The following is a 16,546-nucleotide window of genomic DNA, read 5'->3' as shown; positions in this document are numbered from 1 at the left end:
GCTTTTCTCTTTCCTCATTTCATTAGTCTGTATTTGTACACTCTAGGCTTTCAGTTGTATTTATACCCTAGTAGATGACCGTGACTTGTGACACCCCGGTTTGGGCTGTGTCGGGATGGTTTCTACTATTGATATCGTTGAATTCTGCAATTTATGGATTTTATATTATGTTTATTTCTGTTTATGATAATTAACTACTTAAAGAGGTGTTCCGTTTTGGTCTGGCTAGCCTTGTCTTCACGAGAGGCGCCATCACAACCGGGTTCAGGAATTGGGTCGTGACACCAACGTCTTATAATGAACCCCAACAAGTATCACCTGGTCGTTGAAGCCCATGTTCTTGATTTAATCCTCGTCTAGTATACACTTCACCTGATTTGAGCAACTCTTCTAAATTTTATCTTGATGTTATCGAAGCAAATCCCTGCGCTTAAAAGATGCTCCAACAATATTTAAGACATTAGTAATTGTACAAAAAAAGTCATCTACAACTGACTGCTTCTTTGCAAGAGCCACAAGTTAATTGCAATTGGTGAGCGAAACAATGAATGCAATATGTTGATGGAGACTCATTCAAAATCAAATTCTTAACACTATTTAGCTCTACATGCATGTTACTAGCCCCATCATAACCTTGCCCACGTATTTGCATTGGACTTAATGAGTGATCGAAAAGAAAAGAGCAGATTGCCTTTTTCAACGACATAGCCAATGTATTACTAACATGAAAAATACCAACAAATCTCTATATGACTTTGCCTTCTTTGTTAAGATATCTCAAAAGAAGTGTCATTTGCTCCTTGTGTGATATATCTTTTGATTCATCAACTAGTATCCCAAAAAAATCCCCATCCAGGTCTTCAATGATAGCTTTGATTGTTTCTTTAGCACAAGCATCAACAATATCTTTTTGAATACTTGGAGAACACATCATTTCATTTCTTGGAGAATTTTCTAATATAATGCTTCCAACATCCTGATCAATATCTCCATACCATTGCAAAAGCTCAATAAAAATACCTCTATTCGTAGAAGATTGACTCTCATCATGCCCACGAAATGGCAAACCTAGTCTCAAAAGAAATCTTTCCACATTGATTGAAGCACTTAAGCACGATCGAGACTCACTTTTTTCTTTCTCGGATTGTTTGTCAAAAGAAGTGCGAATTGATTGTGATTGATTCATTAAATCAAGCATCCTATTGAAACACTTGTTGTGGATGTTATTTACTTCTCCAACATGAGCTTTAAATCTTTCAATAGCCTTGTTCCAAGCTTTGAAGCCATTTTTTATAAAAGCATCTCTCGTATTTCCATGACTTTCATGTTCATTTTTGAACAAATAACAACATAAACAATACAACATCTTTTGATATACTGTACTCCAGCCGCTTACAATGTTGACCCTTAAACCAACCAGGACAAAACTGACGCATTATCTTCCCAAACTTAGTTATAGGAAAATCATGATTCGTAGGCTTGCAAAGCTTTTTTTTGAATATAATGTCTTCTAACTTCATCATGTATATTAGGGTTGTATTCTGTAATAGGCTTTCTATCTCTCGGATCAGCGTTGAGAGATTCCAAATCAAGATCAGAAAGAAATGTGTCCCTCTGAATTTTCGGAGCTATGGATGAAGCAATAGATGGATTAGTAAAACTAGAACTTGGTTTCCCAATATTCGTTCTTGTGGAAAATCTATCAATCTCGATTCACAAAGATTGATGAAATATTCCTACATAATAAGATTCAATATTACCTAAAATTTAATTATAATTCAACTAAATTTGGGGAACTCATGCCCCTCTATAACAATACAAATAATAAAGCAATACAACATATTTAACCACATTGCACCAAAAAATTGATCACACTTCTTTATCACTAAAAATATCAGAAATATTTATTCTTTCGGAAGATAAGATGAAAACTTACAAATTTTTGAAGCAATGAGCCAATGAGGATATATTCATCAATCGCACAAACTGATGCTAATAACCTACATTTACCCTCCCCTCCCCCCCCTTCCTAAAAAAAATCAGTTTTGAAATTAAGTCAGAAATAGAGATAAATTTATTTTTTAATTATAATCAGTGAGTGTATTCATAAAATAAAATAAAAATTACTGAATTTATTTTACAAAGCATAGATAATAAGAATTGTAATTTGTAAAACCCAATAATCCAATATCTTCGATAGAATATTGCCATTTATAATTATACCCAAAATCTCTAGCTTAAATCAAACTACCAAATCTTATTACCTTGTTCCTTGTGTTTTAATTTTGAGATGGGGAGGTCAAGAAAACTTATTGTTCACTGTGTAACCTGCGAACTGTGAAACCGACAAGAAGAACTGGAGAAGCCGAGGCCCAGGAGGGATTCTGTTTTAATATCTTGGTTTGGTATCTTTTGAAAGCCTACCAATATTTTAACTAGTAGAGGATTCTTTTTCTCCTTTTCCTCAACAAATTAGTAAATAAGGAGGAAATAAAAAAATGAGATAAAAGAAAGTAAAAGAAGGTAAGTAATAAATTAGCAAACAAGGAAGTCAACGATTCATTAAATAAGGAAAAGTGTTATTTTTTGGGAAACAAAAAACGTTGCCAACAAGATTCGATCTCACAACGTTAGGTGTCCAACTGCCCAAACTTCACCCTCCAAACCAAAACACCCATTGGAATTTTTGATTAATGGGTGCTTGTTAATATACTATATCAGTTTTCATAAAATTTCTATATTAGTATATCGAGTCCCCGTCAGAGTCAGTGGGTGATGCAGCACCCAAAACCTTGCACGTGGTCCTGCCCCTACCTCTATCACCCTACATCTTTATAATGTGCATAGATAGGCTTTTTAGAAGGATTAATTATGAAGTTGACTTTACAAATTGGATACCAATATCCGCAAGTAGAAATGAGCCTAGAATTTTCCACCTCTTCTTTGCTGATGATATCACATCGTTTGCTAGAGCCAACAAAAAGAATTGTGAATTCATCATTAGAAATTTAAATACTTTCAACCTTGTCTCTGGCCAAAAAGGCAACACGATCAAGTCCAAAGTGATCTATTCCAAGAACACCTCTAAAGAGGACATGGACCTATATGCAAGCATTCTTTGCATCAAGTCATATACCAACTTTGGCAAATATCTCGGGTTTTATTATATTCCACAAAAGACCTACCGATAGTGACTTTCAATTCATCATTGATAGCATGCACTCCAAACTAGCAGGTTGCAAAACAAGGTCCTAAACATCGCAGGGCATACTACTAGCAAAAGTTAGAATTGCCAGCATCCCTATCCATGTCATGCAATTCATCAAACATCGCATATCTACCTGCAAAAAGATCAATAAACTCTAAAGGGATTTCATCTGGGGTACTACAAATGAGAAGAAGAAAATGCACCTCCTAAGCTGGGATGGCATAGCTAAACTCAAGCCCTAAGGTGGATTAGGTATCTATAAAATTGAACTAAAAATAAGGCTTGCCACTCAGGTCTAGCCTGGAGTCTCTTTCAAAACCTGATACCTTATGGGCGAAAACCCTTATTGTCAAGCATTGTACCCAAAGTAAAAATTGGAGGAAATCTTCCTCCAGAACTTGACAGTGCATCCTAGAGAGCTGAAAAATCTACAATAAAGCTTCTATGTGGGTGTCAATAATGAAAATAGGGTTAACGTCCTCACTGACTTCTCAATTCCTAACATGGTACCATTGACTCTATCATACGTGGCCCAAAGACTATTGGGGAAGAGAACATAAAAAATTTCTCCATATACAACAATGAGAACTGGAACTTACACACTCTCTCTCCTTCCCCATTCCCGAGTCACTATATTTCACCATCAACATCTCTCTACTCAACATGAACTCAGGGAGAGAGGACAACTCATCTAGGTACCTACTAGGAATGGTCTATTCTCCTCCAAGTCAGCCTACTCTATCCTCAACCCCCAGTGAAACACATACTCTGAGCAGGATCTCAATTTCAACTGGATTTGGAAACTTGAAGCCCCTAATAAGATAAGATTCATCTTGACTTCTAGCACACAATAGTCTACCCACCAATAAGTATCTACATTACATTGGCTTCCAAGTCAACCCCAATTGTCAGGTGTGCAACTACATTGAGGAATCCATAAACTCCATGTTCTTCCTCTACGTTAATGCCAAATCCTTTTGGAACAATCTTTGCCTTTGTGATACCAACCAATCTATGCACATAGGATTCATACCTCATTCTCATAACACAATTTGGAACAAGATTAAGGATAAGCAATTTAATGACAATATACAATGACACTTCCTTTTACCTTTCTTTTTCTGAAACATTTAGCTAACAAAAAACAACAACATGTTCAACCAAAAGAAGGAGCAGGTCCAAACCAATGTTGTCATTGCACAGGCTATGGAATACCATCTACTTACTAGCACCTCAGAAATAATGGACTACTATCAGTGTTAAATGGAAACCTCCTGAGAGAGGTCATTTCAAACTAAACACTGATGGCTCCTCACTTGGTAACCTAGGAACATGGGGCATACGAGGGGTTCTTAGGAATCACTCGGGTGGCTGGGTTATGGGCTATGTGAAAGGCTTCCTAACCATAACAAACAATCTAAGAGAGCTTCATGCACTGCTTGAAGGCCTAAAACTAGCACCAGAGCACAACCCCACCCCTGTAGTGATTAACTCTGACTCACATAAGATTATTAGAATGTTAAAACATGGTCATCTTCCTTATGACAACATTGTTTGTGAATGTAGGTCCTTGATGACACAGCTGGGGAACCCAACCATCAGCCATAGTTTCAGAGAGCTAAATCAAATGGCATACCTCATAGCTAAGGAATGAGCAAAGAAAAGGGTTTTTTGACAAAACTAAAATTTATGCAGTTCCTCTGGTGTTTGTCAATGATACACCCTAAGAACTACTTTCAACAGGAAACATTTGGCCTGTTATATTATATCACTAATACAAACAATACTGATCACCCTGGCAGCCACTCTAACTTGTTATACTTTTAATTAATATTTTGTTAATTAAGTATCTGGTTTATCAACCAAAAAACATCTAAAAATGGAAAATACAAGAATCCACTAGTACTACAAATGAAGAAATTGCTTAAGAGCATGCATCAAATTATTGCAGAGGGTATTTCTCTGATGTTTATGTCTCCAAGGAGCTAAAAGGTAAACGGACGACAAATGTAAGATAAATTGCAAACATTAGAGATAAATTTGAATGTTCTCCCTTGATAATACAAAGGAGAAAAGGGTGAATAAGATCGATTTTATTTTGTGAGTTCATATATAACAAACTTTTAGGGTCTATTTGGAAAGCCATGCATAATTATTAGGGTGTGTAATTACTCGATTAACAATTATATACCATATTAATTACACAATTCATAACTACAATGACCTATTTGTTTGCCACAACATATTTACAATGTAATTCTTACTATTATATTTGGTTGAACAAGTGTAATTACATAATTACAGAAATTTCTTTTTAGATTAATATGTGAATAAGTTTTACTATATGACACACATATATATATAAATATTAAATATAAAGAAAATCTATTATGAGGTATGTAAAATAAATTAAAAAATAATATCACAAAAATAATTAATATCTCACAAGTAAGTAAATATTGTTCCTTAAATTAATTAATAATCTTTTACCAAGATAGTAGTTGCCTATCTTTTGTGTTTCCTTTCGCCACCTATCGTATTTTGGCTGGATTTCATCCTAGAAGCCACTACTTTCGTCTCTCTCGGCACAAAAGGTACCTCAGTGTATGTGACTCTCTATTCAGTGGTTCGTCTTACGCATAAATTGAGAATTTTTTGGCCCAAAATATAAACTATACTCCAAACCTAAATTTCATCCTTTTTATGTCTGCGTGAACAAAAAACATTGCTTGGACAACTATTCCAACTTTTAAAACTAATTATTCCACGCACTTACCGAAAATTCGCTGCTCAAGCTCATTATATTGCAGCGACAATGGAATAACGACAATAAACTCATTATATTCCCACAATGGGGTCTGGAGAGGGTAGTGTGTACGCCAACCTTATTCCTATTGATAGGTTACAAGTACTTTGGTCATAAGTACTTTGCTTTATGTTTTGATGATCTAACAAATTTACTATCCAGAACCAGATAAGGATCCTGTTACACATTTACAATACCTTAGGCCACAAGGTTCCAGGTTGGGATTCAGCGTGGGTTATGATTCAATTCTTCAGAGTGGAAGGAACAGCTAAGGGAACAAGTCCCTACCAGTTCCCGAGGAGACTGTGCAAAGTCAACTCTCCAGTTGGAAAGTTGCTGCCTGCACACGTTACAGTGCAGGAACAGTGCTGCAGTCAACTTTCCAGGAAAGACTTTTTACCTAGCTTGCTTATATCATTGTAAGTGATGATACACATGTATATATACAATCAAGAAAGGTAAAACATATTCACTTGAATTTTTCAGAAGCTTATTCACGTGACTATCCAACAAGAAAGTTTCAAGTGCTTCAAGAACAAAGAACAAATCAACTACGAACCAGTTCCCACATCAAGTCATTATATGTCCTTCGTTGAGTTGTAACTGTGTAATAGTTCTTCAATTGTTTCCTATCTAGCTTGTTTAGAAGCATTCTATAGGAACCCCTTTGTAAACCTTAAACCTGAGTGTTTGAGTCTTAGCTAGAGTTAGTCATGTTGTAAAGTCTTTGTAATAGAGTTATTACAAAGTGGCTTGTAATAGAGTATTACAAGTTAGTGAGGGATTAAGAGGTTAATTCCTAGTTTGCATAGGTTGTAATCTAAAAGTTACTCAGTAGTGAAGTTGAAATCCTATAAGGGTAAATCATGGTTTTTAATCCTGTTGAGCAGGGATTTTCCACGTAAAATTCCTCTTGTCATTTATTTACTGCCGTGTGTGTGTGTACTGTTGAATCTGATAGAGAACCTGGTTCTCTATAGAGTTTGGTGGACCCTTATATTATATCAATAGGTATCAGAACATGTTCTTTCTATTAGGTTAACACCTAGAAAGGATCCTCATGGTTGCTCCTCCAAACTTCGAAGAAGGCCAGCCTACTTACAGACCTCCAAGGTTCAACGGGCAATATTATGGATGGTGGAAAACGAGGATGCATGACTTCATCATAGCTGAAGATTCTGAGCTAAGGGATGTTATATGTGACGTACCCTTTGTACCTACCAAGAACCTTGGCAAATCAGGTGTAGTCATGTCACGACCCACACCGATGGGCCGTAATGGGCACCCGGTACCTTACTCAACCTAGTACCTATGTAACGTATCTTTCGTATCATACTATCATAGGTAAAAGAGCCAGAGAGGCTATCATGAGATAAGTAGAATAAAATATGGGAAAATACTCGACATTGGACGACCCAACATGTAATCCAAAATTATACATATGACATACGAGCCAATAAGGCTGATATGATCCTTTATATACTCAAAACATAGGCCGACAAGGCTATACAAGAATTCGTATACATGACATCTATCAATAAGCCTCTAAGAAAACATAATATCATAAAGGTCACGACAGAGACCCGCCATACTAATCAATGCATGTACTAATCATACTGACCAAATAAACAACTCTGGAGCAAATAGAGCGCACCAACATCTTCCGCTGAGCTGATAGCCTACTTGAAGAATCTCTCAACCTGTCTATCGGGACTTGCATGCATAAAACGCAGCTTCCCCAAGCAAAAGGAATGTCAGTACGAATAATGTACCGAGTATGTAAGGCACATAAATACGTACATAACATATGTGGAGGAAATATAGAGTAAATGACTCCACCTGTAAGTCTGGATAACTCTATAAATCATGAAATAATTATAGTGTCATGCATATGTGTATGAATGTTATGTTGTGCATAGGTGCATGTTTCATAGCATCATCAGGCTCTGAGGGAATCCCATCATATCATCTCGGCCACTATAGGCAAAATCATCAACGTATACCAGCTGATCAGGTGGTGATACGTATATAACGTCGTAATCTTTTCCCATATCCCATATAAATATAATATACATATATATGCGTATATAACGTCATTTGGTCATGAGTCAATGTGCATGTATAAATGCATGAAATACATAAGAAATATATTAATAAAATTTTCTCGGAATGCCATAAAGACCAATATGCCTTTCAGATAAACTTTATCAAATATGTATTTTTCTGAGACCCATGAACAGAAGATATAATAATAATTCACATGGGAAATCAAGAATATAGACACCCCTACTATTTCTATGAATAGAGTCATTTATGAAAGTTGCATATTTTACTCATTTCATTTGTATTATTTGGATCATGCCAAGAGAAAGAAGGGATAGCCTTAACATACCTGTGTCGATTCTCTTGACAATCCCTCTAACACACGTTAATTGCGACGAAACATGTAACGATGATATTGAATTAAGGAACAATCCGTATGAAATGCTCAAAGCAATAACATTGCTATTGCAAAATCATCTTTGTTGAAACTCTTTCTCAAGAGATTTTAGAATTTACTTTACTATGTATATGTAATAGAAAGCTTGAAAGCTTGACAGAGACACTTCAGGAGATTAGAAAATGTTGCTTTGAAAGCTTGAAAATGTTGAAAGCTTGGCAGAAACTTTTCCTATGATATTAGGAATTATTATTGAATTATGAATGCCATCTTCAACTTTTTTGGGTAGGGCCCATATTCCATGCATGGTGTCAAAGTGTGACACCTTTCCACTTTAATCAATAGTCATTAGATAGGTATTGAAGGCTCGCCACGTTGGGGGAGGGTTTAAGTCTTATCCAAAGGTTATTAATTAATTACCCACTAATTTTAATTAACTTATTTATTCTCCCATTAACCAATAAACCACATAATTAAGAATTATATCAAATTACTTAAAATACTACTCACTTTTTAATAGACTTTAAGTACCCTACTATCGTGGTCATGAGGTACCTTGTATGGCACTAGTCCATAAATACCAGGTATTATGGCTCGGACCATATTTTATTCCAAATAGACAACCTTCAACTGTCACACCTCCTTTTTGCGCGCCCCGCCCCGAAGGGTAAAAATGCGCGAGGGAGTTTTTCCAATTTAAGTGACAATATTCGAAATGGGATTATTTATTTAATTCAGAGTCGCCACTTGGAAAAGGTTTGGCTTTTGGTGTCCCAAGTCACCGGTTTATCTTGAATCCCAAATCGAGGAAATTTTCGACTTTTCCAAATGAAGTCTGCAAACCAGAAATTCTAAGTAAGGACGAGGGAAGGTGTTAGGCACCCTCGAATCCCGTGGTTCTAGCACGGTCGCTTAAATTGTTATAATTGCTAGATATCTGATTTAAATACATGTTATGAATTACGTGTTTTTATTAAGTTTAAACCGCTTTTATTATTATCATTTATTTTTATAGAATTACAACGTCGTGAAAATGCATCTCGAACCACGTCACAATCAATGCACCCGTGGTTCTCGACACACTTTGACTCCGTTGAGATTTGGATTCGGGTCACATCAATGTGCACCCATGTTTAAGAAGGTTAAATTATTAAAAGTGCGCTTAGAGCAACTAGCATATTGTTATTTTAGGAAGGCCGCAAAATTCGCTAAACGGCTTTTCCCGAATTCTAAGCATTTTAATATATACATTTAGAGGGCCCCGCAGCTTGTGCATTTTTGTTTGTCGAGGCTCGTCTCATTTTTATTTAAAAGGATAAACCTACAGTGACTACATTTCTATTATGTTCGTCTCTAATAAAATGAAAGAAGGAGAAATACCACGCTAATTACATGCTTGACCAACTTCGGATTCTTATTTGATTATCTGATTTTATGAGGCGTGAATTGTTTTGTGCCTTATTTCATGGATGAACATGTTGTTCAATTGTTAGAGGAGATTAATGTACAAGATTAATAAAACTGCTAAAGCCTATGTTAAATGTTCTTCAAACCCGAATTTGAAACTTACTTATTTAAACCAGGTCAGTAGAATTAACTATCGGAAACTGCTACTAATAGGGTTTGAACGTGGTCATGCGAATTGCCTAACGAGATCCGATAAAACTACATTATACCTGGCAAGGTTAAGGCATTCTGCTCTATACATGCAAAATATAGACGAAAGGTTAAAGCATTCTGCTCTATACATACAAAATATGGCCGAAAGGAAGCCTAATTATCTGTGTGCCAAACACTCATGCATTCCTTATCATACAAACCACCAAATAGCTGAAATCACAATTTTAAAACAAACTAAGCTTCAATTAAGTACAGGCTACCTGATGTGTTTCTTTATTGAGTTACAAACTAAACAAGTTACACAAATCTAATAACATTCATAAAAAACTGTAACTGCAGCAACGAATGATTAAACTCCCGCCTATTTTTATTTCATGCTTTCATTGTTACATCAGATGCGAAGTTCTAGTATGTACTTGGATGTTGGATACAACAGAAGAAGCAGGGAGGTCAGTAGAGCAATAGAAGCAATACCAAACAGCAGCAGTAACAGCAGGTAACAAATAGAACAAATCCCAGTGCAAGATGCAGCTAGAGCCGATGGAAAAAATGGCAGAATGACAGCAATAACTAGTAGTATGGAATCAAAATTCAGGCAGAACAAATCCAGAAATGAACTAATGCTACACACAACCAGTAACCTCAGTCAGGACTCGGAAAAAATCAGTGTGGAGCTGACAAGTCCAGACTAGTGAAAATCAAGACAACAATGGAAATGCAGTTCCTATTTTCTGTGTTATGCCTCTCTCAATTCGTATCTGTATATCCCCTCTATTTCTCTCTTTTTTTCAAAATTCAGTCCCCAAAATCAATCCCCCGATGTGTATGCCTTACTTCTCTTATCTCTCTATGTATTTCTTTTTGACAAACCCAGAAGAATCCAGTCTCCTTTTGTCTCCTTTTCTTTTTCTTTTTTTTTCCAGTCCCCCTTTCTAATGGAAATTCCCTCCTCTTATAAGCCCAGCCTCAGTCCTTTACAACCTCTAGACAAATCAGAACCCCTCCCATGTGGTCTGTGGTTTTTCCACTCAACTATTTAAAATAAGACCCCTACCATGATATTCCCTGACAGACATATCTCTAAATGGGCTTATTATTTCTAAATTAAAACAGGGTATGGGCAGCAGGGGTGTGTTCTGACAGCACCTGTTGACAAGCTTATTTTAATCCTAAAGGCCCTAAATGCATATGCTGTGCACAAATGCACATGACAATAATTCAGATTGCAACTAAACAAACCAAATCCTGTTATATTTCTGATTCAAATCAACAACTATAAGTAGCTAAACTCAATCCCTAATTGATTCAGACAATGCTTAACAGAAGCAGATCAATTTGTTATTGTTCAAACAGCTGAAACTAATCAACGACATATGTCGACTCGACTATACTAATCATAATATGTACAATCGAAAACCATGATCAGAAATCTAACAGTACTAACAAAGGGGTTCAGATTGGAATGTCAAAACAGAGATTAACTTGGGGATTGACTACTCAAACAATTTCAATTCAATCGATTAGGCAGTTTACATACACACACATTATCGGTGAATGAGGAAACATTTGACCAAATACAGAGGTCCAGGCAAGGTGAGCAAAAACAGTTGGTAAAATTCAAAACACAAATTAAACAAAACGTTTGGTCATACGAACAGACCTTTAACAAACACACGAAATGAAATAAAGAAAAGCAAACGAACTTACCTTAAAATCTTTGAAAGAAAAAATCAGAAAAATTAGCTCGTGTTTGAACGGACCCTTCTTACGGTTGAACGAACTTTAATCGAAGTGTTCTCAGCTGAGAACACTTCGATTAAGGTCCATTAGACCCTAATCACTTTAGCTCAAACGGACACAGGCCAGGCTTGGGGTTTCTAGGGTTCATAGATGGTAGATTTGGGATTTGGGTTTCCATGGTTAGATTCGGACCAAACCAAGCATGGTTTGGTCACGAGGGAGGTTCGGGGACTATCTGGTGCGAAGCTGGGGTACATCGGTGTCAGTCGAGGTTATGCTCGAATCTTCAAATGAAGATTCGAGACGATGGGGGAAGGTTCGAGATCAGTGGTTTGCAGATCTATGTTCAGGGTGTCAAGGTGGTCCTAGGGTGTTAAGGTGGAGGTGACCGGCGTCCATGCCGCCGGGATTAATGGTGAAGGGAAAGGGGGCGGCTAGGGTTCCAAGGGGTCTGTGGTGAGGACGATGGAAGGTAGGGGGGTGTTTGGATGGGGCGTGTGGTATGATTGTAGGCTTATATAATTAGTGGGTGAATGGATCTCGGCCGTTGGATGAGATAAAATGCCAGGATCCTTCAGCTAGTGGGAAACGGTGTCGTTTCAAGTGCAAAGGGTTGGGGTCGGTCCGGGGTTGAACGGGTCGGGTCAAAACAAACGGGTAAGTGTGTGTGATATCGGCCGTTGGATCAATTTGGTTTGATGGCCCAGATCAATCAATATCGAAACTACGTCGTTTGGATGCCCCTAGGGTCAGCTGGTTTGGACCGGGCAAAACACAGGTTTTGGGCTTGATTTGGTTCAGTTTTGGGCCTATTTTGTTTTAACTTGGACTGGCCTGGTCCGAAAATCCTTCTCCTTTTTTTTTAATTTCTTAAATTAATTTGCCAAATAATACTATATAAAACATTGAACAACAATTATCACACAATTAACATTTAATTATACTAAACACTTAATGACAAAATACAATGAAAGATGCACACATTTTATTTTTCTTTTAATAAACGGATTACGGTTCACACGACATATATATATTTTTTATTTTTGTTTGAATAAAATAACCACGGGCAAGATCACAAATAACTAGCAAAAATGCCACGTAAAAATCCAGAAAATGTACAGCAAGACCAATTGCTATTATTTTATTTCTTTTGGAGTGATTGTCGCGTAAAACAAAAATCACGTGCTCACAGCTGCCCCTCTTTGTTCGGAAACACGAAGAGTTTTCGTGCAAAGATAAAGTGAGCGGATATGAGAGATTTTTGCCTATTGGACTACTCCGTGTGAAGCATGTTTTGAAAGATCTGACCGGATCTTTGCTTCAAAGATTTCTTACATATCCTAGGCTAAACAGGAATCAGGTCAATGTAGTTCGGGAAATTCTTGGCAGCTGGGACTACCATGGGATTGCAATGCTTGCTGTTACTGCTGTTGTTGTTGTCACCGTTGCTTTACTGACCGCCTTATTACAACCAAAGAAAAATTGAAACTGAACTAAATATTTATATGCATGTCAACTGCTAGTTACAAGATTCCTATCTATGATTCTTTTGCGACTTGATCTTGGGTCTTAGCTGATTTTGCTTAGAGACTTCGATCCGAATCTTGATGCTTGCGAGTTGTAGGTGATTGTTTAATCTCTGGGATACTGAGTGAGACGCGACTGGCAGAGTTCGGGACCTTAATCAAATCTTGGAGCGATCCCCCTTCCATTTTCTCCGGTATCTTGGGACATCTTCTTTTTGTCTTTTTCTTCTTTGATTCTGAGTTGAGACTCATCTCGTGGGTCGTTTCGATCTGTGTGGATCGAGGTTAGACCTGCGGGGAAAACAAACGAATGAAATTTTCTGCCCCAGTTTCACTAGGAAAAATTTCGTGAGTTATTTGCCAGGAAGTTCATAGAATTGATGAAGGAATTTGGAAAATTTCAGTTTCCAAAATGCCAATTCCGGGATTGGATCCACGGTACGGCCACAAGATATGAGTGCTCAGTTTAGGGTTGGAGCCCTAAGGCTGGAAGGATGGAAATAGTTCAATTTAGGGTTGGAGCCCTAATGCCGACTAGCTGGGGAGAAGTTCAGTTTAGAGTTGAAACTCTAATGCTGACCAACTGGGGAAAAGTTCAGCTTAGGGTCGGGGCCCTAATGCTGACTGAAGGAAAAGAGTTCAGTTTAAGGTTTAAAACCCTAACGCTGACTGAATGGAAAAGTTCAGTTTAGGGTTTAAAACCCTAATGATGATTAAAGGAAAAAGTTCAGTTTAGGGTTTAAAACCCTAATGCTGATTAAAGGAAAAAGTTCAGTTTAGGGTTTAAAACCTTAATGTTGACTGAATGGAAAAGTGCAGTTTAGGGTTTAAAACCCTAATGCTGATTAAAGGAAAAAGTTCAGTTTAGGGTTTAAAACTCTAATGCTGACTGAATGGAAAAATTCAGTTTAGGGTTTAAAACCCTAATGCTGATTAAAAGAAAAAGTTCAGTTTAGGGTTTAAAACCCTAATGCTGACTGAATGGAAAAAGTTCAGTTTAGGGTTTAAAACCCTAATGCTGATTAAAGGAAAAAGTGCAGTTTAGGGTTTAAAACCCTAATGTTGACTGAATGGAAAAATTCAGTTTAGGGTTTAAAACCCTAATGCTGATTAAAGGAAAAAGTTCAGTTTAGGGTTTAAAACCCTAATGCTGACTGAATGGAAAAAGTTCAGTTTAGGGTTTAAAACCCTAATGCCGACTAAAGGAAAGAGTTCAGTTTAGGGTTTAAAACCCTAATGCTGATTAAAGGAAAAAGTTCAGTTTAGGGTTTAAAACCCTAGTGCTGACTGAATGAAAAAATTCAGTTTAGGGTTTAAAACCCTAATGCTGATTAAAGGAAAAAGTTCAGTTTAGGGTTTAAAACCCTAATGCTGACTGAATGGAAAAAGTTCAGTTTAAGGTTTAAAACCCTAATGCTGACTGAATGGAAAAATTCAGTTTAGGGTTTAAAACTCTAATGCTGATTAAAGGAAAAAGTTCAGTTTAGGGTTTAAAACCCTAATGCTGACTGAATGGAAAAATTTAGTTTAGGGTTTAAAACCCTAATGCTGATTAAAGGAAAAAGTTCAACTTAGGGTTTTAAACCCTAATGCTAACTGAATGAAAAAAGTTTAGTTTAGGGTTTAAAACCCTAATGCTGACTAAATGAAAGAGTTCAGTTTATGGTTTAAAACCCTAATGCTGATTAAAGGAAAAAGTTTAGTTTAGGGTTTAAAACCCTAATGCTGACTGAATGGAAAAGTTCAGTTTAGGGTTTAAAACCCTAATGCTGATTAAAGGAAAAAGTTCAGTTTAGGGTTTAAAACCCTAATGTTGACTGAATGGAAAAAGTTCAGTTTAGGGTTTAAAACCCTAATACTGATTAAAGGAAAAAGTGCAGTTTAGGGTTTAAAACCCTAATGCTGACTGAATGGAAAAATTCAGTTTAGGGTTTAAAACCCTAATGCTGATTAAAGGAAAAAGTTCAGTTTAGGGTTTAAAACCCTAATGCTGACTGAATGGAAAAAGTTCAGTTTAGGGTTTAAAACCCTAATGCTGACTAAAGGAAAGAGTTCAGTTTAGGGTTTAAAACCCTAATGCTGACTAAAGGAAAGAGTTCAGTTTAGGGTTTAAAACCCTAATGCTGATTAAAGGAAAAAGTTCAGTTTAGGGTTTAAAACCCTAGTGCTGACTAAATGGAAAAATTCAGTTTAGGGTTTAAAACCCTAATGCTGATTAAAGGAAAAAGTTCAGTTTAGGGTTTAAAACCCTAATACTGACTGAATGGAAAAAGTTCAGTTTAGGGTTTAAAACCCTAATGCTGACTGAATGGAAAAGTTTAGTTTAGGGTTTAAAACCCTAATGCTGATTAAAGGAAAAAGTTCAGTTTAGGGTTTAAAACCCTAATGCTGACTGAATGGAAAAATTCAGTTTAGGGTTTAAAACCCTAATGCTGACTGAATGGAAAAAGTTCAGTTTAGGGTTTAAAACCCTAATGACGACTAAAGGAAAGAGTTCAGTTTAGGGTTTAAAACCCTAATGCTGATTAAAGGAAAAAGTTCAGTTTAGGGTTTAAAACCCTAGTGCTGACTGAATGGAAAAATTCAGTTTAGGGTTTAAAACCCTAATGCTGATTAAAGGAAAAAGTTCAGTTTAGGGTTTAAAACTCTAATGCTGACTGAATGGAAAAATTCAGTTTAGGGTTTAAAACCCTAATGCTGATTAAAAGAAAAAGTTCAGTTTAGGGTTTAAAACCCTAATGCTGACTGAATGGAAAAAGTTCAGTTTAGGGTTTAAAACCCTAATGCTGATTAAAGGAAAAAGTGCAGTTTAGGGTTTAAAACCCTAATGTTGACTGAATGGAAAAATTCAGTTTAGGGTTTAAAACCCTAATGCTGATTAAAGGAAAAAGTTCAGTTTAGGGTTTAAAACCCTAATGCTGACTGAATGGAAAAAGTTCAGTTTAGGGTTTAAAACCCTAATGCCGACTAAAGGAAAGAGTTCAGTTTAGGGTTTAAAACCCTAATGCTGATTGAATGGAAAAATTCAGTTTAGGGTTTAAAACCCTAATGCTGATTAAAGGAAAAAGTTCAGTTTAGGGTTTAAAACCCTAATGTTGACTGAATGGAAAAAGTTCAGTTTAGGTTTTAAAACCCTAATGCCGACTAAAGGAAAGAGTTCAGTTTAGGGTTTAAAACCCTAATGCTGATTAAAGGAAAAAGTTCAG

At 36.5% G+C, this 16,546-nt stretch overlaps 1 protein-coding gene across 1 annotated transcript in view; it reads right to left on the bottom strand.

The window, feature by feature from the left end:
• Positions 1-745: 745 nt before the first annotated feature.
• Positions 746-16,546, bottom strand: part of LOC138887137 (uncharacterized) — a 66,449-nt gene continuing 50,648 nt past the window's right edge. The window contains exons 2-5 of the mRNA XM_070168852.1: positions 4,320-4,329; positions 4,091-4,220; positions 3,017-3,101; positions 746-1,068 (exon numbers count right to left, since the gene is read on the bottom strand). Coding sequence (XP_070024953.1) covers positions 746-1,068; positions 3,017-3,101; positions 4,091-4,220; positions 4,320-4,329 — 548 coding nt within the window. The remainder of the gene's footprint in view (positions 1,069-3,016; positions 3,102-4,090; positions 4,221-4,319; positions 4,330-16,546) is intronic.

This window comes from Nicotiana sylvestris, chromosome 3 (genome assembly GCF_000393655.2).
Source record: "Nicotiana sylvestris chromosome 3, ASM39365v2, whole genome shotgun sequence".
NCBI classification, from domain to species: Eukaryota; Viridiplantae; Streptophyta; class Magnoliopsida; order Solanales; family Solanaceae; genus Nicotiana; species Nicotiana sylvestris.
Note: the sequence above shows the minus strand (reverse complement) of the source record. Positions and strands in the feature narration are given on the sequence as shown.